General features: G+C 45.6%; 1 protein-coding gene across 1 annotated transcript; it reads left to right on the top strand.

The window, feature by feature from the left end:
* The first annotated feature begins 1,105 nt into the window (after positions 1-1,105).
* On the top strand, positions 1,106-26,334 carry LOC110508634 (desmoplakin). The gene is given in 25 exon segments (XM_021589291.2): positions 1,106-1,501; positions 2,969-3,053; positions 4,221-4,342; positions 4,562-4,703; positions 8,227-8,352; positions 8,453-8,512; positions 8,624-8,791; positions 9,002-9,106; positions 9,365-9,460; positions 9,580-9,705; positions 10,392-10,550; positions 10,819-10,973; positions 11,169-11,295; positions 13,075-13,261; positions 13,544-13,788; positions 14,037-14,218; positions 14,435-14,573; positions 14,798-14,991; positions 16,980-17,142; positions 17,267-17,350; positions 17,514-17,621; positions 18,392-18,490; positions 18,694-19,514; positions 19,516-20,500; positions 21,084-26,334. Coding segments are annotated over 25 exon segments (8,124 nt in total). The 5' UTR covers positions 1,106-1,298; the 3' UTR covers positions 24,327-26,334.
* Positions 26,335-27,062: the final 728 nt, after the last annotated feature.

Genomic DNA, 27,062 nt, shown 5'->3' with positions numbered 1-27,062 from the left:
AAAATCTACTCTCAGACACATTGTTTAAAAAGAGACACATGACTCAGTTGTTTTATCTTCTGGCCAAAATAAGGATGTCTGGCAACTATCTATTTAAGATGGAGTGTTTGATAACATTGAACATGTGAGTGTCATATTGTTGAAGGTTTTGTAAAGCACTTCAGATCAGCTTCACTTGTTCCAGCAATCAGCTATTCGCTTGTGTGTGACGACGTTGCTGTCTTGTGTTAACGCTATGATTAGCCCAATGGTATTCAACTCGGGGTTACGGACGGACTGCAATGGGGTCACCAAAAAGGAACAGAAGATTAAGATTACAGATTATTATATGGGACAATATACACATGTTTTTGAGAAAGATCATTTGAAAAATCACATTTTATTGTGTAAACGTTCTTTTCATTTTAATAAGAACTGAAAATGTAATGAATTGAGGGTTATTTGTTGATGTAAAAATGTCAGATTTTAAGGTTTTGTCATTATATTTGGGGTGGGGTCAAGATAAATTATTGTGGAAAAAAAATGGTCCCTAGAAATTCTGGCGGAAAAAATGGGGTCCCGCTGAAGAAGTTTGAATACCACTGATATAGCCTAATGCTCACTTATTGTCTGCTGAAAGCACATACACGTAGGTGTTCCAATTCTCCCATACCGGGGCAGAGCTTAACCTCTGCCTCAGACTGGGTGTGTACTCCCCTCTCTCCTCCATTACTCTATCCTCATTTCCCTTTAAAGCCTGCTGCTCAGACACACCTGTCCGCTATGTGTGTCTAAATCTAATTTATTCAACCTAATAAAACCAATTCCCATATTAAAGTATTTCGTTTTTTTTTATGTTGCAGACAGAAAATATAATTGTACTAGCGAATTTATTGTATAATAATCACTTGTCCATTTGAGCATTTAGTTTGGAAAAAAAGTGAGACAATATTATTATACTCATTCGACCTTCCCGACCTCAAGAATCTTGCTTGTGAAGAGCGTGACAAATTATTTGCACAAGTTATCCGTCATATTCCCAGCAGAAAAAGTTACCCCCAAATATAATGAACAAAAGGGCGTTACAGTAGCCTACTGTCGGTCTTCGTTTAAGACACTTTGGCGCTAGGAGTGGTCTGTCCAAAAACGACACTCCTCCTTGTTCTCACACTAGTAACTACAATATCTGCGCGACAGGAGACGTCGGAGAGGGTGGGCGTAGGGACGAACTCCTCCGATGTTTAGGACTACACTTATTTCAAGACTATTTACCTTTTTTTTAAAAACAACATTGTAAATCAGAAACTGTACTTGAAATTATGTACGGCTCTCAAAATAGACTTCCGACAATGAGTCGGAGGACTAATTCTCGACCAGACCTGACAAGCGGCACTCAGTTCGTCGTTGGTGGAAACGGCTATCAACAGGAATATGGAGACGGATACAACTATTCACAAACTTTCTCCAAAACGTCCATGGGGGGAGGTGGTGGAGGTGGTGGGGGCTACGGAGGGGGGGCAAGGTATGTGCACCTTGCATTCAGAATTAGGCTAAAGGTTGATTAAGGACAGGATACAAATTGGACCAATAGTTAATGACTAGTTTATTGTGAATAAATGCATTGTATATAGACAGTGAAAAAAAATGTAACTTTTTTTGTCAAATACATAAATCCAACATTGGATCAGCATTTTTCATCATAGTGAATTCGGGGATTATCCCCGACCAGAAGTCGAACCGGGTTCCAGCAACTGTCTAGCCAACACCTTAATCGTTAGGCCAAGAGGTCCGAATCACGCGTTTAGGTGGCTAGGTGTTGGTTTGACAGTAGCTGGACCAGGGTTCGCATACCGGTTGTGGCGCCCCTTTGAGCAGAAATGGGCAGTATTTCTGTTGTAAGTATTTGAAATATATATTTCAATTACTTCTGCGTATTTCGTCATTTGAAATACATTGGCCTGAACTACACTCTAGTGTATTTTGTAACAAGATACTTTCGAGAGCTGTAATTTGTACTTTCGCTCTGCATTGGTATCAGAGTTCTGAAGGTACTATGGTGTGATAAGAGCGTCTTCTAAATGAACTAAATAAAAAGTATATGATTGCAAAGCATGCTTAGTATTATTCTAATAAGCTTCGCCCTGAAACAAGGCCAATAATAATACCCAGTGTGCTTTGCAGCTCATTTAGGAATGTTCATTTTCACATATATATTTACATAATGATCATTTAGCAGACACTTATCCAGCGTGACTTACAGTCAGAGTATTCAACTAAGATAGATAAACAACAACATATCACAGTCACTGTCAACATTTATGTAATATGTTACTGAGAACGTTGTTAGGCTGGCTATTTGAAAATGTATTTTTGTATTCTAAAATACAAAATACATGTATTTTAATTAAATACATTACAAAATACAAGTATTTTGTAGTTTATTTTGATACATTGATCTTTATGGTATTTTGGAATATTAAATACTGAAGAAATACACTGTTTAGACTTAATTAAGATACATCATATTACATTGAAACTAGGCCTATCTTTGATATTAGGAATTACATTATTACATTATGATTAGCATTATACAAAGTACTGTTTTACATTATGTATTAAATGACAAAACTACACTCACAATAGTGGTCATTGCCCTGATTCTATACAGGGCTTCAATAGCCTAGGCTACATTATCCAGAATACAATCATAGATTACTCAACTCAACACATATTCTGGGTCAAAGTCGATAGATTGAGATCTGAGATCGATATTTGACTGTGTTCAAGAGTGAAAAGTGTTGGAAACTTGCAACACACGACATACACACACATACCCCTGAACTTGATCCTCCCCCAGAACGTGATGTCACCTCACGATGTCGCGTACCTTGTTGTTATTGTTAATATTAGTATAATGCCATTATAATGGATGTTTTGTGTTGCAATATTGCAAACGCTGATGGTGTGTTCTTTGTTTTGTCATGTTTAGTGTGCAGAGCATCCAACACAAAGCTTTCTTCCTGCAAAACCAGTGTCAGGAGTATCTGCAGAGAGTACAGCAGATTCTCCAGGCAGTAAGTACCTTACACGGGTCAATTATGGATAGAAACACACATACATGTGTGGATGCACACGCCCACACACAAGCATGTTTGGTTGTGGAATAGCAGCATTAAAATGGGTTTAGCTTTAGCATAATAATTCATCTTCCACTTACAAAATATAGTCATATTTTTTTAATTATCCAGGATGTTTCTATGTAAACAGGAGGATTTTGCAATGCTGTTTTTTTCCGTGTTGATGCAACATTGGTAGCAGCTGTCTTCAGCTGTACGGATAATATTGCACTCCTCTAGAATTACTGTCCTGAAAAGTGCTGTTTGCCTTCTCGTCCATGAATGGTCCATTATTATCTCCCCTCCCTGAAGTGTTTTCAGCCATTATGGGTCATAATGGTGTGGTCTTTTTGACCTTGTTGGTCTTCCTGGTTGTCTTTTTGACAGTTTAGTGCAGCGTTTCCCAAACTCGGTCCTCATGTCCCCAAGGTGTGCGCGTTTCGTTTTTTTGCCCTAGCACTGGGGTGACAGGCAACCTAGTTGTTAGAGCGTTGGCCCAGTAAACAAAGGTTGCGGGATCAAATCCCTGAGCTGACAAGGTAAAAATCTGCCTTTCTGCCCCTGAACAAGGCAGTTAACCCACTTTTCCTCTGTAGGTTGTCATTGTAAATAAGAATTTGTTCTTAACTGACTTGTCTAGTTAAATAAAGGTTACAAAATTTTTAAAAACTCCACAGCTGATTCAAATGATCAAAGCTTCATGAATTGCTAATTATTTGGATCAGCTGTGTAGTGCTGGGGGGGGGGGGGGGGTGCTCCCTTTGGGGTCCCAAGGGCAGAGTTTGGGAAATGCTGGTGTAGTGTGTACCACAGCAGGTTGGTGGCACCTTAATTAGGGTGGACGGGCCCGTGGTAATAGCTGGAGCTGATTGAGTGGGATGGTTTCCATGTGTTCGGTGTTGCTTCGTTCCAGCCGTCCTCCCCTCAGAAGCCTCCACTGGTGTGTACTGTGTTGCCATGTTCAGGTGTTAGGCGGTTGTCTTGTTGGCTGTTTTGGTGTGCTTACCATGTTGACATAGTAGCTTACTGGGCAGTCTTGTGGACAGTGTGGGTGTATTGACAGTACTGTGTTGACTGTGTGTGTGTGTGTATTGTTGTACTGACCATATGATTGTCCTCCCCCAGGGTGGTCCAGCGGGGGAGGTGGACAAGCTAATGAGTATGTCTTCTGAGGTCATAGACCAGCTGAAGGGATGTGCCATGGAGCTGCAGCACATGAAACAACCCAAAGACAACATCATCAAGAGGTAAAACAGAGAAAGAGATTGAGAGACAGAGGAAGGGAGAGCTAGTGAGAGTGTGCTCATGTGTTTGTGTGTGTGAAAGAGAGAGAGAGAGAGAGATTGTGTGTGTTTGATACATTAATTTGCATATGTGTTTTCATTTACATTTGTGCTCAAAAACAGATGGGACGAATCCACTCTCATCTTTCATGTCTGACATTTGCTGTCTCACCCTCCCTACAGCATACAGCATCTCCAGAACATGCAGAGTGGGATCACCTCCTCCATCAGTGGCTCGACCCAGAGGAAGAGCAGGGGCAGCATTGTTTGGGAAGAGAGGGGGAGGACCTACACTGATGCCATGTCTTGGATCGGCCAACAGAAGGTATTAAAGCTAGAAAACCTGCAATTAAACCTGCATAATTTATCTACCGATTCCCCCTCAAGGTGATTGCAAAGGTTGAAATAGATGACTGCATCACTCTGGAACTCACCCCCTAGACATGCCATCCTTCTCTCGAAGCTCCAAACCGGTTTAGAGCAGTAGGATAGATAGTTTGAGTGTGTGCGTGTGCAGGGAGGTTGGAGCATGACACCAATCTTATCACAGATTCTGGCCTGCTGAAACTCAAACCACTACGATGCAAAAACATAAGCTGCTCAGAAAGAGAGAGAGAGAGAGAGAGAGAGAGAGAGAGAGAGAGAGAGGGTGGGGACAGACAGAGAGCGAATGAAGTGGGGAGGGAAAAGAGAGAGAGTGAGAGGGAGAGTGATGAAAGAGAAACGACAAACAAGGGGGAAAGAACACATACCAGAGAGAGAGAGAGAGAGATTGAGCAGTAGAGAGTGAAAAAGGGGCAAAAGAAGGAGAGGAATGTGAAATCTAACACTCACTACTGACAGTGTTGTGGAACATGACTGTTAGACTGATGACTTACATGCCTATGTGAACACACCCTGCACGCCTTGCTTCCAACTAAATCAGCTCAGTCACACACACACACCACTCCCTACCTCTCTCTATTTGGGGCGGCAGGTAGGCTAGTGGTTAGAGCGTTGGGCCAGTAACTGAAAGGTTGCTGGATCGAATCCCCGAGCTGACGCCTGAACAAGGCAGTTAACCCACTGCTCCTACGCCGTCATTGTAAATAAGAATTTGTTCTTAACCGACTTGACTAGGTAAATGACATCCCTATGTCTCACTCCTTACCTATCATTATCTCAGATGTTTTTCTTTCCCAGACAGATGTCTGTCCTTCTGACTTTGTCACTGTGTTGTGTTGTGTACACTCTCTCCTTCTGTCAAGTTGACAGAAGTATTGGCAACAGTAAAACTGCAACAATGAAAACGTTTCTCTGTCGTGACCCTATTTGAGCCGTCACATACTCTCTCTCCCCACCCACATAACCTCTCTCCCCACCCACATACCCTCTCTCCCCACCCACATACCCTCTCTCCCCACTCACATACCCTCTCTCCCCACCCACATAACCTCTCTCTCCCCACCCACATACCCTCTCTCTCCACCCACATACCCTCTCTCCCCACCCACATAACCTCTCTCTCCCCACCCACATACCCTCTCTCCCCACCCACATACCCTCTCTCCCCACCCACATATCCCTCTCTCCCCACCCACATATCCCTCTCTCCCCACCCACATATCCCTCTCTCCCCACCCACATACCCTCTCTCCCCACCCACATATCCCTCTCTCCCCACCCACATACCCTCTCTCCCCACCCACATACCCTCTCTCCCCACCCACATATCCCTCTCTCCCCACCCACATATCCCTCTCTCCCCACCCACATATCCCTCTCTCCCCACCCACATATCCCTCTCTCCCCACCAACATGCCCTCTCTCCCCACCCACATACCCTCTCTGCCCACCCACATATCCCTCTCTCCCCACCCACATACCCTCTCTCCCCACCCACATATCCCTCTCTCCCCACCCACATATCCCTCTCTCCCCACCCACATATCCCTCTCTCCCCACCCACATACCCTCTCTCCCCACCCACATATCCCTCTCTCCCCACCCACATACCCTCTCTCCCCACCCACATACCCTCTCTCCCCACCCACATATCCCTCTCTCCCCACCCACATATCCCTCTCTCCCCACCCACATATCCCTCTCTCCCCACCCACATATCCCTCTCTCCCCACCCACATATCCCTCTCTCCCCACCCACATACCCTCTCTCCCCACCCACATAACCTCTCTCTCCCCACCCACATACCCTCTCTCCCCACCCACATATCCCTCTCTCCCCACCCACATACCCTCTCTCCCCACCCACATAACCTCTCTCTCCCCACCCACATACCCTCTCTCCCCACCCACATACCCTCTCTCCCCACCCACATATCCCTCTCTCCCCACCCACATATCCCTCTCTCCCCACCCACATACCCTCTCTCCCCACCCACATATCCCTCTCTCCCCACCCACATACCCTCTCCCCCCACCCACATAACCTCTTCCCCCACCCACATAACCTCTTCCCCCACCCACATACCCTCTCTCCCCACCCACATACCCTCTCTCCCCACCCACTTACCCTCTCTCCCCACCCACTTACCCTCTCTCCCCACCCACATATCCCTCTCTCCACCCACATACCCTCTCTCCCCACCCACATACCCTCTCTCCCCACCCACATATCCCTCTCTCCCCACCCACATACCCTCTCTCCCCACCCACTTACCCTCTCTCCCCACCCACATATCCCTCTCTCCACCCACATACCCTCTCTCCCCACCCACATAACCCTCTCTCCCCACCCACATATCCCTCTCTCCCCACCCACATACCCTCTCTCCCCACCCACATACCCTCTCTCCCCACCCACATACCCTCTCCCCACCCACATACCCTCTCTCCCCACCCACATACCCTCTCTCCCCACCCACATATCCCTCTATCCCCACCCACATATCCCTCTCTCCCCACCCACATACCCTCTCTCCCCACCCACATATCCCTCTCTCCCCACCCACATATCCCTCTCTCCCCACCCACATATCCCTCTCTCCCCACCCACATATCCCTCTCTCCCCACCCACATATCCCTCTCTCCCCACCCACATATCCCTCTCTCCCCACCCACATATCCCTCTCTCCCCACCCACATGCCCTCTCTCCCCACCCACATATCCCTCTCTCCCCACCAACATGCCCTCTCTCCCCACCCACATACCCTCTCTGCCCACCCACATATCCCTCTCTCCCCACCCACATACCCTCTCTCCCCACCCACATACACTCTCTCCCCACCCACATATCCCTCTCTTCCCACCCACATATCCCTCTCCTACCTCTATATTCACTGCGACATTGTAGCTCACCGAATAGACATTTGTGCATACCAACTTACAAACATGAATGCATTTTAAAAAAGGGTGGGGAAAGAAAACAAAAGGAAGGAGAGAGAGAAGAAAAAGGGAGTGCAGTTCTGTAGAAACTGTCTGGGGGTGGTGGGGTGGCCAACCATCCCAGCTAGTTTCTACTGAGCACAGCACTCACCCTTTTTATTATCAAAGATGAGTGGAGTGAAGTGAACTCTCTACAGGGGGAATAGGTGGAATAGTTTCCTGCTGATGCCAGACACACTGACAGTGGGAACAGTTAATTATGATTTACTACCATCTAGAGGATGGAGTTAGGAAACACATTTATTTAGGCTTTCATACAAACAGATGTGGTTTCAGTAGCACGTTGTCACTGTCCTACAGCTTATATGGAAATATTCAATAGAATTGCTAACTAAATGACACCAAACGGTACTTTTGTTATTCAGTAATAATCATGTAATTCATCTTTTGGTGGCATGCTGTTTCGCAGTGTCGCTGTGGTAAAGTAAGCTGTATCTCTCCTGTGTGTCTGTCTGTATGCAGCGTCTGATCGAGACGTCCCCGTGGGGTGAGGACGCAGCCGCCATCGAGCAACTGATCCTGAACCAGAACAAGTTCCACAGCTCTATACAGAGGAGCCAAGAGGTGGAACGTGCCAGAGATGAGCTGGTACGTACTGTAGAGTTGACTGTAACTTGGGCCTAGAGTTTCCCCTGGTCAGGTCACATGGTTCACATATAACCTACTGATCGTCTGTGTCTTTACTCAGGCCCAAAATGATGACAAGGGTGGCCTCCATTCCCTGCAGCAAGAATGGGACAGTCTTCAGGTATGAGTCCATATTAAACAACAATCAATTGAACAAAATACAATGATTTGATCATTCATTTCTTCAGAGTTATGATTAGTGTATTAACATTGAACTCTTCTCCTCTGTCAGAAAATGTCATTTGTTCGTACGGGCCAGCTGAGAGAGCTGCAGAACATGATCGAGGAGATCTCCAGGGCCATCATGTGGGTCAACGAGAGAGAGGAGGAGGAGCTGGTGTTCAACTGGGGAGACAAGAACATCGACGTCTACATCCCCAAGAAACAGGAGAGCTACTCCGTAAGGCTTTACACTGACATAATATCAGTTCTGAACACTCATTGGTCTCATGTTACACTTCCTAGTTTCGTTTTCACTTTGCTATCTATTTACAAATTAACATGGGAACAATGGACATCAAAGTCCTTGCACTGGTAACCATGAGTAGACACGCCTAGATTCCTATGCTGTAGTAGCCTTTTTGAAGGTCCTCGTGCTGTCTCTTTCCAGAAACTGATGAGTGCCCTGGAGGTAAAGGAGAAGGAGCTAAACAAACTGAAGCAAAAAGTCGATGGCCTCCTGAAGAACAATCACCCAGCCTCGGACAAGATCGAGGTGAGAGTCGCTTTACCCTTAGCTAGGGTTGAACATTTCCCCAACGTTCCCAAAATCCACAGGTTTTCTAGAAATTCAGGTTGGAAGATTTCTGGAATCAGACGGGTAAACACAGGAAAACCTGGGAATTTGGGAAAAGTTACCGGCATTATGCAACCCTACCCCTTAGCCTCCCATAAGTAGTGAAGTGGAAACATCAGTTTGTTCTACACTATTTATGGAGGTGCTGCTAGCTAAAAGGCGGTGTTGGTTCCCTAGGCCTACATGGACACTCTGCAGACCCAGTGGAGCTGGCTCCTCCAGATCACCAAGTGTATTCATGTCCATCTGAAGGAGAACGCTGCCTACAGTCAGGTGAACACACAAGTGCACAGACACGCGCACGCACGCACACGCACACACACACACACACACACAATGCTGCTTAAAAACTACCATAGGTCATTTTTACTAAACTTCCTGCTCCACTTCAGTTCTTCAAGGAGGCCAATGAGACCTACAGCAAGCTGCAGAAGGAACATGAGAACATCCGTAAGAAGTTCACCTGTGATAAAGGAACATCTCTGGAGAACCTCACTGAGCTCCTCAAGAACCTTGAGGTAGCTAAAAATTTACTGACACCTGGGAATGTTTCTACAGGATCTCTCCCACAACTATCATAATATCAACAAATAGTTGACATGAGTATGATGGACATGGAGTGAGCATCTTTGCTGTATATTAGACAACCCTCCTTACTACTCATACAGATGCAGGATCTTAAGTTGATCCCCCTGTTGCAGGTGAATTTACTTGCAATCCAGGAAATGTGAAACATTCAGTGTATTTGAGGTTTAAAAAGGCTTCTGAAGTTCCAAACGAAAAATGTGTCAAACCCTACAAAAATGTCCATTAATTATAATCCACATAATAATTCACATTTCCTGTTGCTGCAGGATTATTTTCCTGCTGTTGCAAACTGGCTCAAATTAAGATCCGATATCTGTGTGTTGTTGAGGGTAACTCCTTCCCTCATATGTTAGCAAGGCAAACCGCTCTGGCTTGTTAAAATTTATTTTGCATGTGCGCAACAGAATGCAAATGACATGACATATTGCAATTGTTAGGGTGGTTCATGTGTCACAAGACATGATTGATATGTAACTGAATTATTGTTGGTGAGAAAGTTGCGGATATAAAACTAGTTGGAATTTTTTCAATGGGAGAACTAGTAGCTCTAGGGATAACTATAGGACTATTGGACCTGTCTCCGTGACCTTTCTATGACATGTGTGTTTGTCCCCAGAGAGAGAAGGAGACGATCATGGAGAATAAGAGGCAGGTCAAAAACCTGGTCAACAAGTCCAAGAGCATCGTGAGGCTGAGACCACGTAACCCTGAGGAGAAGAGTAGTAGTCCTAGTCCTGTTATAGTACAGGCCCTGTGTGACTTCAAGCAAGACCAGGTCAGACAGACACACACACACACACACACACACACACACACACAACACAACACAACACAACACGCACACAGATAAGAAAAAACACGGATTCTAAATTGTTAACCCATGATCTTATGTAGCACATGCACATTTTTGTGTAAATGCTTGAATACTACAATGCTTATATACTACCACTACCACCACCAACACACACGTACAATATTTGCAGAGAAGAACTGGAACAATAGCGAGTTTACACTGTTTTGCATGTGTTCTTTGTGTCCATCAGAAAGGGATCTTCAAGGGGGACGAGGGCATCCTGACGGACAACACCCAGCGCAGTAAGTGGCACGTGACGGGTCCTGGAGGTCTGGACATGCTGATCCCATCTGTGTGCCTCCTCATCCCCCCTCCCAACCCCCTCAGCATCGGACTGGCCAACAAGTAAGACTCCCTAAACATCCACGCTGTCTGGCTCTCTGACATTACTGCCATTTCAATAACTCTGCCATAAAAATGACATTACAATACATATTAAAAGCTCATTAAAGCTGGTGTCAGACTAGATCAACTGACTTCCTACTATTATGACACAAACAGATCATTGATTAGTAACTGATCCTATGTTGTGTATTGCAGGAATGAGCAGTACTACGAGGCCATCATGGGCATCTGGAATCAGCTCTACATCAACATCAAGAGCCTCATCTCCTGGCAGTACTGTGTTAAAGACATCAACCACATTAACTCTCTCACCATCACCATGGTAAGGCCTTACACAAGACTACCACTTACACAGCGGCCCTCATCTGCTAGATGAACTACACGGCATCTGTCACACAATACAACAGTACTGTACTCACAATATGAACAGGGAACAAAGGTTTTAGGAAGCAAATATCCTACATTACCATTTGGAGATAAGATCTATTAACTTGTGTTTTAGAAATGTCAAGTGTTGGTCTTATTCATACATTATTGTTTAACTCTAACATCTCAATATTTTTCATCCAGAACAAGAAGTAAGTACAGTTGGAGTCGGAAGTTTACTTACACCGTAGCCAAATACATTTAAACTCAGTTTTTCACAATTACTGACATTTAATCCTAGTAAAAATTCCCTGTCTTATGTCAGTTAGGATCACCATTTTATTTTAAGAATGTGAAATGTCAGAATAGTAGTAGAAAGAGTGATTTATTTCAGCTTTTATTTCTTTCATCACATTCCCAGTGGGTCTGAAGTTTACGTCCACTCAGTTAGTATTTGGTAGCATTGCCTTTAAATTGTTTAACTTGGGTCAAACGTTTCGGGTAGCCTTCCACAAGCTTCCCACAATAAGTTGGGTGAATTTTGGCCCATTCCTCCTGACAGAGCTGGTGGAACTGAGTCAGGTTTGTAGGCCTCCATGCTCACACACACTTTTTCAGTTCTGCCCACAAATTTTCTATAGGATTGAGGTCAGGGCTTTGTGATGGCCACTCCAATACCTTGACTTTGTTGTCCTTAAGTCATTTTGCCACAACTTTGGAAGTATGCTTGGGGTCATTGTCCATTTGGAAGACCCATTTGCAACCAAGCTTGAGATATTGCTTCAATATATCCACATAATTTACCTTCCTCATGAAGCCATCCAGTCCCTCCTGCAGCAAAGCACCCCCACAACATGATGCTGCCACCCCCGTGCTTCACGGTTGGGATGGTGTTCTTCGGCTTGTAAGCCTCCCCCTTTTTCCTCCAAACATAACAATGGTCACTATGGCCAAACAGTTCTTTTTTTGTTTCATCAGACCAGAGGACTTTTCTCTGAAATGTGCGATTTTGTGCCCATGTGCAATTGCAAACCGTAGTCTGGCTTTTTTATGGCGGTTTTGGAGCAGTTGCTTCTTCCTTGCGGAGCAGCCTTTAAGGTTATGTCGATATAGGACTCATTTTACTGTGGATATAGATACTTTTGTACCTGTTTCCTCCAGCATCTTTACAAGGTCTTTTGCTGTTGTTCTGGGATTGATTTGCACTTTTCGCACCAAAGTACATTCATCTCTAGGAGACAGAACGCGTATCCTTCCTGAGCGGTATGGCGGCTGTGTGGTCCCATGGTGTTTATACTTGCGTACTATTGTTTGTACAGATTAACGTGGTACCTTCAGGCGTTTGGAAATTGCTGCCAAGCATGAACCAGACTTGTGGAGGTCTACCATTTTTGTCTGAGTTCTTGGCTGATTTCTTTAGATTTTCCCATGATGTCAAGCAAAGAGGCACTGAGTTTGAAGGTAGGCCTTGAAATACAGTGGGGAGAACAAGTATTTGATACACTGCCGATTTTGCAGGTTTTCCTACTAAACTATAGTTTGTTAACAAGAAATTTGTGGAGTGGTTGAAAAACGAGTTTTAATGACTCCAACCTAAGTGTATGTAAACTTCCGACTTCAATGGTATGTTTAGTAAGCGTTCTCTCTACCCTTGGTGGTCTTTCAGAGTAGGCTTCTTAGCCCACAGTAGTTGTAAATCTCACTCTTCCTTCCTCTCTGTCACTCTCTCTCCTAGCTGTCCCAGATGCGTCCTGAGGAGTACCGTAACATCATAAAGAGTCTGGAGACTCACTACCAGGAGTTCCTCCGCAGCAGCCAAGGCTCCGAGATGTTTGGAGAGGATGAGAAGAAGAAGATGGAGGGCCAGTATTCTGGAGCCCAGACCCACTACGACACACTGGTCATAGGGCTGCCTACATACAGTGAGTCCTAGGGCACCTAGTCTACCCAGTGGAGCTTCTTAGATGGCTGAACTCCTTCCCTGTCTACACTGCAAACCACATCAGTTCAATAGAAATCGTAGTCAGGGAGGTTAAGAGAATGAATTTAGTCATTGAAATAGGACACTGTGACACCAATTGCTACAGATGTTTGCCAATAAATCACTAATATTATGTTGGATATAGGTTGCTACATTAATATGTTATGCTACTGGATTTGATGCCAGTGCACTAAATTCAAATTGGTTCCATTTCATTTCACAGATCAATCCAAAGTGGACGTGGTCAAGCAGGAGGTGGTCAAGCTGGTGGTCCAACATGAGCCGCCCATCAAGGCGGAGACGACCAATACCTTGCAGGGCTCTACCCTCAGCCTGACCCTGCTTAGTGACCTCCACGCCCTCAGACGCAGGCTGGAGCTGGCCGAGTCCGGCCTTAGCCACCACCTCCATGTGCCCCTGGGGGAGAACAGTGTGCAGGAGTGCTCACAGCGTCTCCTAAAGCTGGAGGTATGCAACCACATCAACGACAAAGACGTTCGATAGACAAAATGGGCCTGTGAAAACTTTTACAAACTTTGCAATTCTTCCTCCTGTCTTCAATGTATCTGAGATAACATGACTGGATAGGCGATAGCAATGAAGGGAAACCTGTGTGGTTATTCCTATCCAATTGTGTATTTCTCTTTGAATAATCTTGATAGTCCTCAACGCAACCTATTGTACATGATGGACTAACCCTTGATCCTGGTTCTCAGGGCATACGCCATGATCTGGACGGGGTGCGTGATGAGTACCTGAGGCTAAGGGAGAGGGTCCTCAGGCAGCTGGAAGGGACAGCAGCAGACTCAGAGCAGGCCAAGTTCCTCAGGAAAGAGCTGGACCTCCTCAACCAGAAACTGGGAGATCTGCAGGGACTATCCTCTGCCTACCTGCAGAGGTACGGCTCTCACGGGAGCTCCCACCTTCTAGTCTTCTTCCTATGTTAAGAAATGGTTGCGGAAACATACTGGTTAGCAAATGTTTGCTGGGGGTATGTGTCACCTCTGTGAAATGGTTATAGTTTGTTGTGGTGTTGTTTCATGTTTCACTGTTGAAACGTTGTTTGCTGACATGGTGTTGTAACGTGGTGCGTGTGTCTGCTTTCTCTGTGTAGACTGTCATATCTGCGGAACTTGCTACAGAGCCTCCTCCAGGCTGAGGATGTCATCAAGGTCCACGAGGCCCGTCTGACTGAGAAGGAGACCACCTCCCTGGATCTCAACGAGGTGGAGAACTACAGATCCTCCCTCAAGGTCAGATAAACCATCAGTTAGAACTGCTGTCAATTCATATCTTTCAATCCATGTTTAGTGTGTACATTATGGAGTGCTGGGACTGTTTGACTCTGAACGGCCTAATATAAACAAATATACGATGCTTCTGGGTTGTTGTGTGGTCTGCTGCACAATGGCTATGTCAACTAGAAGAGTGTCAGTGTTTTTCCTGAGGCTTGTCTGTCTGTTGTCTGCCCCTGCAGCAAATGAAGTCTGAACTGGAACATAAGAGAGACTTGCTGAAGGCCATGGAGAGTGACCTGGTCAATGCAGTGCACGTGAACAGTCAGATCTCAGCCTCCTTCCACAAGTGTGATGTGGACCTGTCCAAGTACGCTGACCTGGTGGGTCAGATGTCTGACCGCTGGCGACGCATCCAGACCCAGATTGACAGCAGGTGAGGGTCACTTAGATCTCTAAACATACACTTCTCACATACACTCTTACAGACTCTTCTAAACACACACAGCAAATTCTCCAGTGTTAAATCAACACGGACAGTGTTCAATTTAACACTGGCCCAGTGTCTATACGGGTCCACACTTTAGAGTGTTAAATGAACACAGTGCTGATGTGCTGATCAGCTTAGTGCTGATGTTAGGTAATTAACACTTTCAGTGTTATGCAATAACACCTTATATAGTATTTTTTAACACTAGGAAGTGTATATAGTTTGTACCAATGGTGTTATGCAATCACACCTCATACTATTTTTAACCATCACAGCAAGAGATCTGTGTTGGGTTAAGGAAATACTATAATATAATACTTACTAGTCTTTACAGCAACATGCTCATGAGCATTTATAGACTTCAAAACTGGCAGCAGACATTCTCAAACTTAAATGAACATAACCATAGACCACAAACGGTACAATACTTCAATCAATCAATTCAATGTGTTTATAAAGCCCTTTTTACATGAGCAGAAAACTAAACTAAAAGCCTAAATAGCAAGCAATGCAGCTGTAGAAGCATGGTGGCTAGGAACAACTCCCTAGAAAGGCACTTCCACTCACCGGTGGCCAAAAATAACGAATTGGAAGCCATGTTGCCACTAAGCCATGCCTCGAATATAAATTCCCAGTGTGCCTTAACTTCTTGAGTGATTTGTAGAGCTACCACCCATGACTATATTTGTTAGTGACAGAGACATGGTTGTTAAATGAGAACATTCTTTGTTCTGTGGACTTTACCAATTGAGTTTCTACTGTATGTTATCATAAAAATGTAACTGTTTATGAAAATACATTACATACAGTATATCATAAGGCCTTACTTTGAAGGCCATGTTTTACCCTAACACAGTGGTGTTAGCAATCTACTGGTTTTACAGGCCAGATTTAGTGATGTAATGTTTGATACCGGAGCTCCGAGGCATGCGCCGAAATCGCTAAGCAGTTTGCTTTGAAGCAGTGCGATGCTTGTATCACTTTATCAGAAGCACGTGATCAATGACGCCCAAGGCCTTGTTTTGTCAAACAACCACCTGATTGGTTTGATATTGGTTTCGGCAGAAGGCAAAATTGGTACTGTGCGCACGCACAACGCGCTACGGCATCATCTATACTAATTTGTCCGTTCTAAATTATTTTGACCAGCAAGTGCCACTAGTGTACAACGCGTTGATCATAGCTTCGCAAAATGAACCTATTTTCGACACAATTGGCCAGAAATGCTAAATACATCAGGAAGCTTTGTTTCCCCATCGCAAACCACATCAGGCCTCCCAGTCACATTATGCTGGCTTGCAAAATGCAACATTTTGATTTACCCATGACCTGCATTCAGAATGACTGTCAGTCTTTGGGAACTTTGATAAAGGAGACAACCTTAACCATTTCAACTGGTGCAATAAATCTAACCAAGTAAAATGTATGTTTTTTTATCTCTGTGTACCATAAGATGAATCAATCGATGTATATGCAAAAACACATATTAAAAACAATCCCAAAACCATGGAGCTGCAGTAGAGCATGCTGGAAAATAAAGATAAAGATGGCCGTGGTTTTGACGGGAGTGTTTCACTCTCCACGGAGTAAAAATGTCTCAATCACACTCAACACTAGTTATTAACACTAACACTGGGGTACTTTTACACCACTGAGTGTTCATTTCACTTCTGAATCAACACTCGACATGTTACACTGAGAAATCAAGCAAGGTAAGACTGGCCAGTTTGCTGTGCATGAAATCACTCTCAAATCCAGTTCTGATGTTTCATAATAATTGCTTCTATGCACTAGTAGGGGATCCATTACACTCAGCCTCCTTGCATTCCATAGTCTTATTTTTGCTGGTAGTCAGCAACTCAATTGGGACTGACTCTCCTTTTTCGTTCTCCCTCCCTCTCTCCCTCCCTCCTTTTCTCCATCCCTCTAATAAGAGTGTGGGACCTGGAGAAGCAGGAGAAACAGCTAAGACATTTCCAGCAGAGCAGTGGAGTGGTAGACCAGTGGATAGACAATGCTAAACAGCGCCAGGACACCCTGCAGGCAGCCAAGTTCAGCGACATCCAGAACCTCATGGAGCACCTCAACAGACAGAAGGTCTTTTTTTTTCTCCTCCCAAAATGCTGGCGTACAATTCTGTACAGTACAGCGACTAACTGGTTGTTTTGGGTATGATTGATAGATTTGAACACGCTCATGACACAATATGTTTGCTGGACAGGTGCTGCACAGTGAGATCAAAGGGAAGAAGGAGAAGGTGGAGGTTATACAGAAGGATGCGGACACCTGCGCTGCCTCCATCAAGGTGAAGGTCAACCTTTCACAACCTCTCTCAACACCCTGAATTTGGTTGTCACTAAAAGTATCGTGCCAGTTTGCATATCACACCGCCAACTAAAACCGTATAGCATGCAGAATTAAATAAAAATGAAATGCTTGTGTTCATACGTGGTTCTACATCATTCCAGGACTATGAGCTGCAGCTGGCCTCCTACAGTGCTGGACTGGAGACCCTGCTGAACATCCCCATTAAGAGAACCGTGCTCCAGTCCCCTGCCACTGTGGTCAGAGAAGAGGTAATGAACCAGCCTGTCCAACAGGGGGCAGTATACAGTGTTATAAAGATTTCAGGGCCCGTATATATAAAGCGTCTCAGAGTAGGATCAGTTTTGCTGTTTAGAGCAGTGTGTGTGTGTGTGTGTGTGTGTGTGGAGGGGGGGGGGTTGTTATGTTTTACGCAGGGCCTGGTCTTTTTTTATTTTCTTTTTCAAATGAGCCCTGTAATTACAAAGATGCACATCAAATACACATGTGAAATGCAAAGCAGGAATACAATCCACTATCATCATAGAAAACAAACACATTACTCATCACCCTGATAATCACCCTGGTAATGTGGATAAAGGAGTTCATGAAACCTAAGGTGGCATAATGCCAGTCATAATACCCTACAGGTATTACAGTGATGTTAATCCCAGTGTAGTAATCCTTGTTTTTTGGATTGATTTGCTATTTGGCTCTATTAAAAAAGGTGCTATCTGGAACCTTAAAGGGTTCTTTGGTTGTCCCCATAGGAGAACCCTTTGTAGAACCCTTTTTGGTTCCGGCTAGAACCCTTTTGGTTCCAGGTATGCCTTCAATGTAAAACCCTTTCCACAGAGGGTTCTACATGGAACCCAAAAGGGTTCTACCTGGAACTAAAAAGGTGCTCCTATGGGGACAGCCATGGAACCCTTTTGGAACCCTTTTTTCTAAGTGTACATAGCAGTTCCTTTATTATAATGTTTTAGAGAGAGAGAGTCTACGACTGCTTGTTTATCTATTTAATCTAACTGTACCCCACTAGGCAACTGACCTCCAGTCTCGATACATTGAGCTCCTGACCCGCTCCAGTGATTATTACAAGTTCCTGGGGGAGATGTTGAAAAACATGGAGGAACTGAAGGTAAGGGCGTAATGGCAGAATCATAAAAATAATGTGTTTGCCATATGTAGCATATGAGTTTCCTCCAAATTATTAATTTCTGGAATTGATATGACTTTCCTTGGTTATGATAGAGTTAGGTTAATCTGATCCTAGTTTTTAAGGGCAACTACTTTTCATTGCGACTATTATCTCATTGTGACTCTTCTATTTTACCCCCTCAGATAAGGAACACCAAGATCGAGCTTCTGGAGGAGGAGCTGAGGCGTCTGAAGGATAACATCCAGGACCGCAGCGAGAAGAACCGTTCCTTAGAGGATGCCCTGTCCAGCTATAAGCTAGAGCTCTCACAGTCTAAAGAACAGCTCATCTCCATGGAGGAGGTGAAGAGGACCACAGCCATGCAGGCCAGTGTGGCCAGGGAGAGCCTGGACACCACCAGCAACCAGCTGACTGAGCTCAGTGACAAGCTGGCCCGCCTCACCTACCAGCTGGATGAGGAGAAGAGGAAGAGGAGGCTGGCCGAGGAGCGCTATACGAGCCAGCAGGAAGAGTACGAGGCAGCCGTGCGCCGGCGCCAGAAGGAGCTGGACGAGGTCAACTGGTCCAAGATTGACCTGGAGAAAGCGGTGAAGGACAAGGAGCGTGAGCTGGAGAGGCTCAGGATGCAGCTGGAAGAGGAAGCCACAAGGAGGCGCGGGGCGGAGCAGGATGTCTCTAAGGTAAGAACGCAGTGCAACCAGGAGATTAGTAACCTTAAGCAAAACTATGAGTCGGAGATACGTGTCACCAAGAGCACCATCCTCAAGGCTTCTCAGCAGAAACAAGAGGACATGGCCGAGCTCAAACTGCAGTGTGAAAGACTAGAAGCTGATAAGAGTGATCTTGAAGAGGAGCTGAGGAGTTTGAGACTGTCTGTGACTCAGACTGAGGATATGAGGAGGAAGGCAGAGGAGGAGGCCCACCAGCAGAGGTCTAAGGGGACGGAGGAGTCGAGGAGGAGGAGAGAGCTGGAGATACAGCTCCAGACCCTGGTCACCCAGAGGAGAAGAGGAGTTAAGGCAGAAAGAAGCATTGGCCGAGGCCACCAAGAGCAGCCATGAAAAGAGCAGGCAGATCAGCCTGCTCACATACAACCTAGATGAGGAGGGAAAGAGTAGGAGTGCCCTGGAGATAGAGGTCATCAAGCTGAGGCAGTCCTACACTGAGCTGCAGACCAGTAAGACCACCTCTCGGGAGGTCATCAACAAGCTCAAAAGCTCAGAACAGGAGATACACCTGGTCCGAGTGGAGCTCGAAAAGCAGACCAATGAGAGGACCAAGGCTGAGATGACGTCCGCCAGTCTTCAGAGCCGCATCCGGGACGTGCAGGTCATGGTGAACAGTCTAGAAGCGGAGGTGGAAAAGCAGAAGAGAACCACCCAGGATGAGTTCACCCGCAGGAAGAGGATAGAGTCTGAGCTGAAGAAGATGACGCAGAGCTGCAGAGAACACACCACCACCATCAACACCCTCCAGGCCAGGCAGGAAGAGGTGTCCACCTCAGAAAGGAAGTATGATCAGGAGCTCCGGCCTCTCCAGGAGGCTCTGGACAAGAGCCTGCGTGTGCACACAGCTACCACAGATCGCCTGGGTCAGGTATCCGCAGAGCTAAAGGCACTCCAACAGCAGCTCCTACAGGAGCATGCGAAGGTCCGTGAGGTCAATCTCCGCAACGAGAGCCTCTACAAAACCATTGAGGAGAAGAGCCGGCTGCTCAATGATGCCACCACAGAAATCGAGAAACTCCAGTGCCTGACCCAGAAGCTGACCAAGGAGAGGCTGAGGCTGGAGGAGGAAATGAGAGGAGTAAAGCAGGAGAAAGAGCAACTGAAACTTGACAGAGATACATCCCAGATCTCTTCCCTGCATGTCCAGCTCCAGAGCAGCAGCAAGATGACACTGGAACTTCAAGCGCTCATCAAGGACTTGACCAAGGAGAGGGAAAAACTCAAATCGGATTTAGACAAAGTCCAAAAGCAATCATTTGAGGTATTTTGATTGATCTGAGGGGCCAATTCCAACTATTTCTAACAACTCTGCATGAATGACTGGCACTAGGAGGATCAAGTTCAAATTATTTACATGATAAATTACTGTTTTCTATTATTCTGTTTGTTTGTTTTTTTCTCAAACTTTTGCATGAGAAAATGGTTTTCCTTTTGTTCACTCAAATAACAATTTTATTGTTGTTAACAATTAATAACTATTACTCAACTATGAAATATTCATTCATTATTAATAATTCCTAAACTAACTGGCTAAATTCTATAAGTATTTCATCAATAACTTAATTGTTTTCTCAGAGGACCAATGTTCACCACCTGACTGCTTCCATGGTTTTCACTGCACTCACGATATCTACAGTGAATTAAGGCTATACATTCGCTGGTTGTTGGAAATTTGCTAACAATCTGCTAACAATAGTGTTCATCTTTCTTCCCTCAATATTTTTACCAGAAGGGAAGAGGGTAACTTTTTTTAATGTGTAATGATTTATACAGTCTTTATCCATACAGTTTTTTTTTAAATGGGAGTGTTGACCAATATGTCTTATTTTCTCTTTCCCTTCCAGACCTCCATGATGGTGCAGCAGTCTCAGAACCACTACACTGAGATCCTGTCTGAGAGGGACACCCTTCTGATCAAGTTGAAGCAGCTGGAACAGGACAAGACTCGCCAGGGTCGCTACGAAGAGGAACTGAACCGCGTCAAGGTCTCCCTTGAGACTGAGCTCCGCAACAAACAGCGTCTCCAGGAAGAAAGAGACAAGATCCACAAGGACTTTACATACTGGAAGAGCCAGTATGAACTGAAGGAGGGGCAGATGAGGCAATGTGACTCAGACAAGGACAAGATGGAGAGGGAGAGGCTCTCCCTGAAGAGCGATTTGGAGCGTATGATGGTGGAGCTGAGGACTGTGGAGGAGAGGTATAAGGGCAGGCTGCAAAGCTCACAGGGGGAAGTGTTGGATCTGGCCCTGAAGAGAGATTCCCTGGAGAGGGAGCTAAGGAGGCTGCAGCAGAGGCCTGACTCCATGAGCATCCAGACCCAGACGGACGAGAAAGTGGTCACTGTGGATCCGTCCAAGCTGGTGTTCGATGGGGTTCGCCGAAAGGTCACCGCCCACCAGCTGTGTGATTGTGGCATCATCAGCAAGGCCACACTGGAGCAGTTGCTGAAGGGAAAGAGGACCGTGGAGGATGTGGCAGTGGACATCCAGCTCAGCCTCAAGGGAACAGGCGTCATTGCAGGGATGGTCAGAGGCCCCCAGGGCAGGATGTCCATCACTGAAGCCAAGACCAAGAACCTGCTCAGCCAAGAGAGCGCCATCATGCTACTGGAGGCCCAAGCTGCCACCGGCCACATCATGGACCCCAAATTCAACGAGAAGATGTCAGTTGATGCTGCCTGCTCCAGAGGGGTGGTGGACACAGACGATAGAGACACCCTGATGACAGCTGAAGCAGCCGGCACAGGCTTCAAAGACCCATACACTGGAAAGCTGCTGTCCATCGGACAGGCTCTAAAGCAAAACCGTCTGGACAAGAAGACAGCCCTCCGTTTGCTGCAGGCTCAGGAGTCCGTTGGCGGCATCCTGGACCCCGTTCTGAGCGTGTTCCTGCCTAAAGACCTTGCGCTTGATCGCAACCTGATCGACGAAGACCTCTACAGGGCTCTGAACAAGAAACCTGCCTGCTATCTGGACCCAATCACTGAGGAGAAGATCAGCTACAGTGATCTGAGGCTGAAGTGTAGGATGGAGCCCGCCTCTGGCCTGCTGCTCCTTCCAGTCCCAGAGAAGCCCATGACCGTGCAGGGTCTCAGGGGAGAGGTGTCTGTCACAGAGCTGATCAACTCCAACCTGCTGTCTGAGACCGATGTGCAGAAGCTGAACCAGGGAAAGCTCAGCAGCAAGGAAATTGAGGACAAGCTCAAGAACTACCTGCATGGTTCTACCTGTATTGCGGGGATCTATGATGAGGCAAACAACAGGATCATGACCATCTACCAGGCCATGAAGGAAGGTCTGCTCAGACGAGGAACCACCCTGGAACTTCTGGAAGCCCAGGCTGCCTCCGGCTTTGTGATCGACCCTATCAACAATGTCTGCATGAATGTGGAGGAGGCCTGGAAGAGAGGCCTTGTGGGCAAAGAGTTCAAAGACAAGCTGATGTCTGCAGAGAAAGCAGTCACTGGATACAAAGACCCCCACACTGGCAACACCATCTCCCTCTTCCAAGCCATCGAGAAGGATCTGATTGAGAAGGGCCATGGGATCAGGCTTCTAGAGGCTCAGATCGCCAGTGGTGGCATCATCGACCCCAAGGAGAGCCACCGTATCGATGTAGACATTGCCTACAAGAGGGGCTACTTTGATGAGGAAATGAATGAGATCCTGACCTACGAAGGAGACGACACCAAGGGCTTCTTTGACCCCAACACCCAGGAGAACCTGACCTATCTGCAGCTGAAGGAGAGGTGTATCACCGACCCCAAGACTGGTCTGGTTCTTCTGCCTTTGAGGGACAAGACCAATCCTCAGCAGATGGTTCAGCAGAGCAGCCAGAAGAACATCCTCCGTAAGAGGAGGGTAGTGATCGTAGACCCTGACACTGGAAAAGAGATGACCGTGAGGGAAGCCTACCATAAGGAGCTCATCGACTATGACACCTTTCTGGATCTCTCAGAGCAGGAGTGTGAGTGGGAGGAGATCACCATCAGAGCTTCTGATGGTTCAGCCCGTATGGTTGTGGTGGACAGGAAGACAGGCACACAGTATGACATCCAGGACTCCCTGGACCGCGGCATCATCGACCAGACCTCCCTAGATCAGTATCGTTTAGGAACCCTGACTCTGACCAAGTTTGCCGACCTCATCACCAGCAAGAGCAGCCTGAGCGAGCTGTCAATCACCGCCAGCAACATGGAAGATGTGGCCACCTGCACCAGTCCCACCCAGGCCTGCCCTTCTTCCCCCACCGTACGAAAGCGCTTCAACAGCATATCCATCACCTTCTCCCCAACAGATGAGTTTGATGAAGGGAGCCCCATAGCGGCCATCTTTGACATGGAGACAATGGAGAAGATCACCATCCCAGAGGCTCTACGGAGAGGCATAGTTGATGCCATTACAGCTCAGAAGCTTTTGGAGGCCCAGGCCTGTACTGGAGGCATCATCAACCCCACCAATGGCCAGCGGCTTAACCTGCAGGATGCCGTCCACCAAGGCCTCATCGATGATGACATGGCCACCAAGCTGAAGCCAGCCCAGAAAGCCTTCATGGGCTTCGAGGATGTGAAGACTAAGAGGAAGATGTCTGTGGTCGAGGCCATGAAGGAGAAATGGCTGCCTTACGAGGCTGGCACAAGGTTCATGGAGTTCCAGTATCTGACAGGAGGGCTTTTAGAACCCGGCAAGGGACAGAAGACCAGCATTGAGACGGCCATCCGGAGGGGCTGGCTGGATGGGAAAGGAGCACAGAAGCTTCAGGACACAAGGAGCCATACCAAGAACCTGACCTGCCCCAAGACCAAGCTGAAGATCTCCTACAAGGAGGCCATGGATAGCTGCATGGTGGAGGAAGGCAATGGCATGAAGATGCTCCAGGCTTCCTCCATGTCCAGCAAGGGCATTAGCAGCCCTTACAACGTGTCCAACCCAGGCTCCCGTTCGGGCTCCAGGGCTGGCTCACTGGCTACCTCTCGTACCGGGTCCAGGAGTGGCTCCCGCAGGGGCAGTGTGGATTACTCCTCCAGCTACAGCACCTTCACCACTTCTGCCTCCAACACCTTAAGCGTCAACTCAAAGTTCTAATATTAAAACACACATATGGGGAAGGAGGGTGTGGAGTAGAGTTGTTTTGGGGTCTGAAAATTAAAGCCTGGTCTTACCCAAGCCTGATGAGCTGAAGCCCGATGAGCTGAAGCCCGAGCTCAGGCCCGGTCCAACATCATAGAAATGTTATGAACCCAAACCCCCCAAAAAAGCTAGATTTCTAGAAGACATCATATAGATTTAAACTGAGAACGATGCGGCGGAAGCGGGAGGCAGCGGAGTGAGGAGATGTGGAAACAGCCCTTGTCTTAGAAAAGTGAGGAGAGAGGAAAACTCACCTTGGGCCTAGTTATGATCAACTGAATTACGAAAATATTGGAATTAAGTAGGCTATAGGCTAATGCAATTGAAGGCATGTATCACATTTTTGCTTATGGAAACTCCCAAAGTCATATCCAACCGTTAGCCTATAATACTGGGAAAATGTTAGCTAAATTGAGGTGAGTGCTCATGAGCCTGTTATACAGCTTAACACGTGGATTTTACTCTTCACTCCCGTAGTAACCTAAACCCTGTGACTTGTCTGATAATCAATCAATGTTATTTTGGTTTCACTGAGTCTGTATAATTGGTTGATCTCTGGCTGGGCAAATAAGTGGAGGTGGTAGCTCATTTATTTGTTAGCTCATCTTGTCACCGATCAGCAACATTTTGCATGCAATAATGTAGCCTAAATCGAGTTCATATTTTGCACTTGACTCTGTATAGGCAACTCCAAAAGCCTGCAGAGGTTATGGAAATATGAACACGAGACTCACATGCTTTTGAAAATATTGATTGCTAGTATTTTCTATTGGAATCATGACGAATGAACTAAGTGTTATTATTATTTTTATTATCATCATCATTATCAGGCCTGGTAGGCTGTAGTAAACGTGTATAATCTATTCACCATCGAGATGAGGGCACGTCCTGTTTTAGCTGTTTTAGCGAAATTTACATCAATATTTAATCTCAGTCATTCATTCATGTCATTACACAGCATACAAGTCATTAAGCCTTAAATACAATCAGGCATTTTATTTTGAAAATGAAATAACAAAGGGAGCCTTGAATAATTAAACAATAAGTCTAGAAATTAAACCATTTTTAATCTAACACCTGTTTGGCACACAAATACGCACGCAGCGCTCGGTCCCTACCCTCCCTGTTCTCCTTCATCATTAAGCCTAGTAGAGGGAGGGGGAGAGAGATTTTTAGAGAGAGAGCAGTAGTAGAAGCCAAGGTACGCTAGTAGTCACGAAGACAATCAAGGTCCAAAAATGTATTTTACACAGTGCAGCAAAGCTGAACCCCATCCGGCCTGAATAAATTCTCAGAACTCCATGTCCAGCGGTCGGGTTTGGGCTGAAAATGACAACTCTAGTGTGGAGTAGATAGGGGTAGATGTGATGTGGCACATTTGTTATGGTTGAGGAGAGGGAAAGTGGGTTAGATGGGGTACAATTTGTGATGTGGTATATCTTTCATTGATTGATTGTGTTTAGTTTGTTTTGTGCTGTTAGCTAAATCTGTTTTGGGGGTATAAAGGTTGAACATATTCAACCATTTGATGGATAACAGTTTGTTAGAATGAAATCTAAAATCCATGTAGATGTTTAGATTTTTTTTTAAACTTGAAAATAAATGTAGCATTGAAATATATAACGTTTTACCAAATGTTTTGTTGTTATGTAAAGGGAATATCTTACTGCTTCAATGTCCTTGACTCACAGCATCTAATCTACAATGTCTACAATATTAATTTATCTGACTTTTAATTTTGCTTTAATATCACTCGATCACTGGCAAACATTTGCTGATCTGATTTTGGTTTTCAAGCAATCCTTTGAAGTAACAATGAATGTACTTGACAATGACTTGCGCCTTACAACAAAGTCACAATAGTACTGAATTACAAAACAAGTAATAAACCATTATGAAAAGATTTTATGTAATGATATATTTTGTATTCCAAACAATTGAAAAATAAAAGTTAATTTCCCAACACTGTCTTTTGTAAGTGTCATGTAGAGATGGTTTAAAGTCCATCATTAGTCTATGGAGCTTTAAGAAGCATGAAAATAGGGAGAACATGCCCTCAACTATGATGATAAAGCAATAGTGGGTTCACTCTCTGACGGTTTGTCGAAGCTTGCGCTCTCACACACTCAATGGGGTCGTTGAAGACCATGTCCCATATCGTTCACACTGTTCTAAAGCATTTTTACTGTGTACCTTTACCACACACAATCATAACTGACATAACGGTACAACTGCAAATTAGCAATATAATGAAAATTAACACAATCATTTCATGAGATGATATAGTAACAGAAAGTTGACTTAGAGGACAGCAACACAGGAATATCAGTGTGTGTGTGCGCTAATGCCTGGCTTTAGTTTGGACAGAGTCAATCATTAAGCAGGTCACTCCTTCAGTAACCAAGGTCCACCACTCACAAAGTGCTGTTATGTAAGCCAGATTCCGCTGTCCTTAGGTCAGGTGCCAAACAATTGACTCATCATGTACCTTTGTACTACTACACAATACGAGGTACAGTCACTGTCCTCCAATGGTGTTGAAATGTGTGCTTCTGAAACCCTATGGTGACTGAAAGTGACTAACTTACTCTATAGAAATGACCTGTCCTTACAACTTATTGTCACGACTCATATTACATGTACGTATCCCTCCCAAGTTTCAGCTCATGCACTTTCTTTGCTTTCTGCCAT

The sequence above is a fragment of the Oncorhynchus mykiss genome, chromosome 28, assembly GCF_013265735.2.
Source record: "Oncorhynchus mykiss isolate Arlee chromosome 28, USDA_OmykA_1.1, whole genome shotgun sequence".
Classification (NCBI taxonomy): domain Eukaryota; kingdom Metazoa; phylum Chordata; class Actinopteri; order Salmoniformes; family Salmonidae; genus Oncorhynchus; species Oncorhynchus mykiss.
This window is presented reverse-complemented; position numbering and strand designations above follow the sequence as displayed.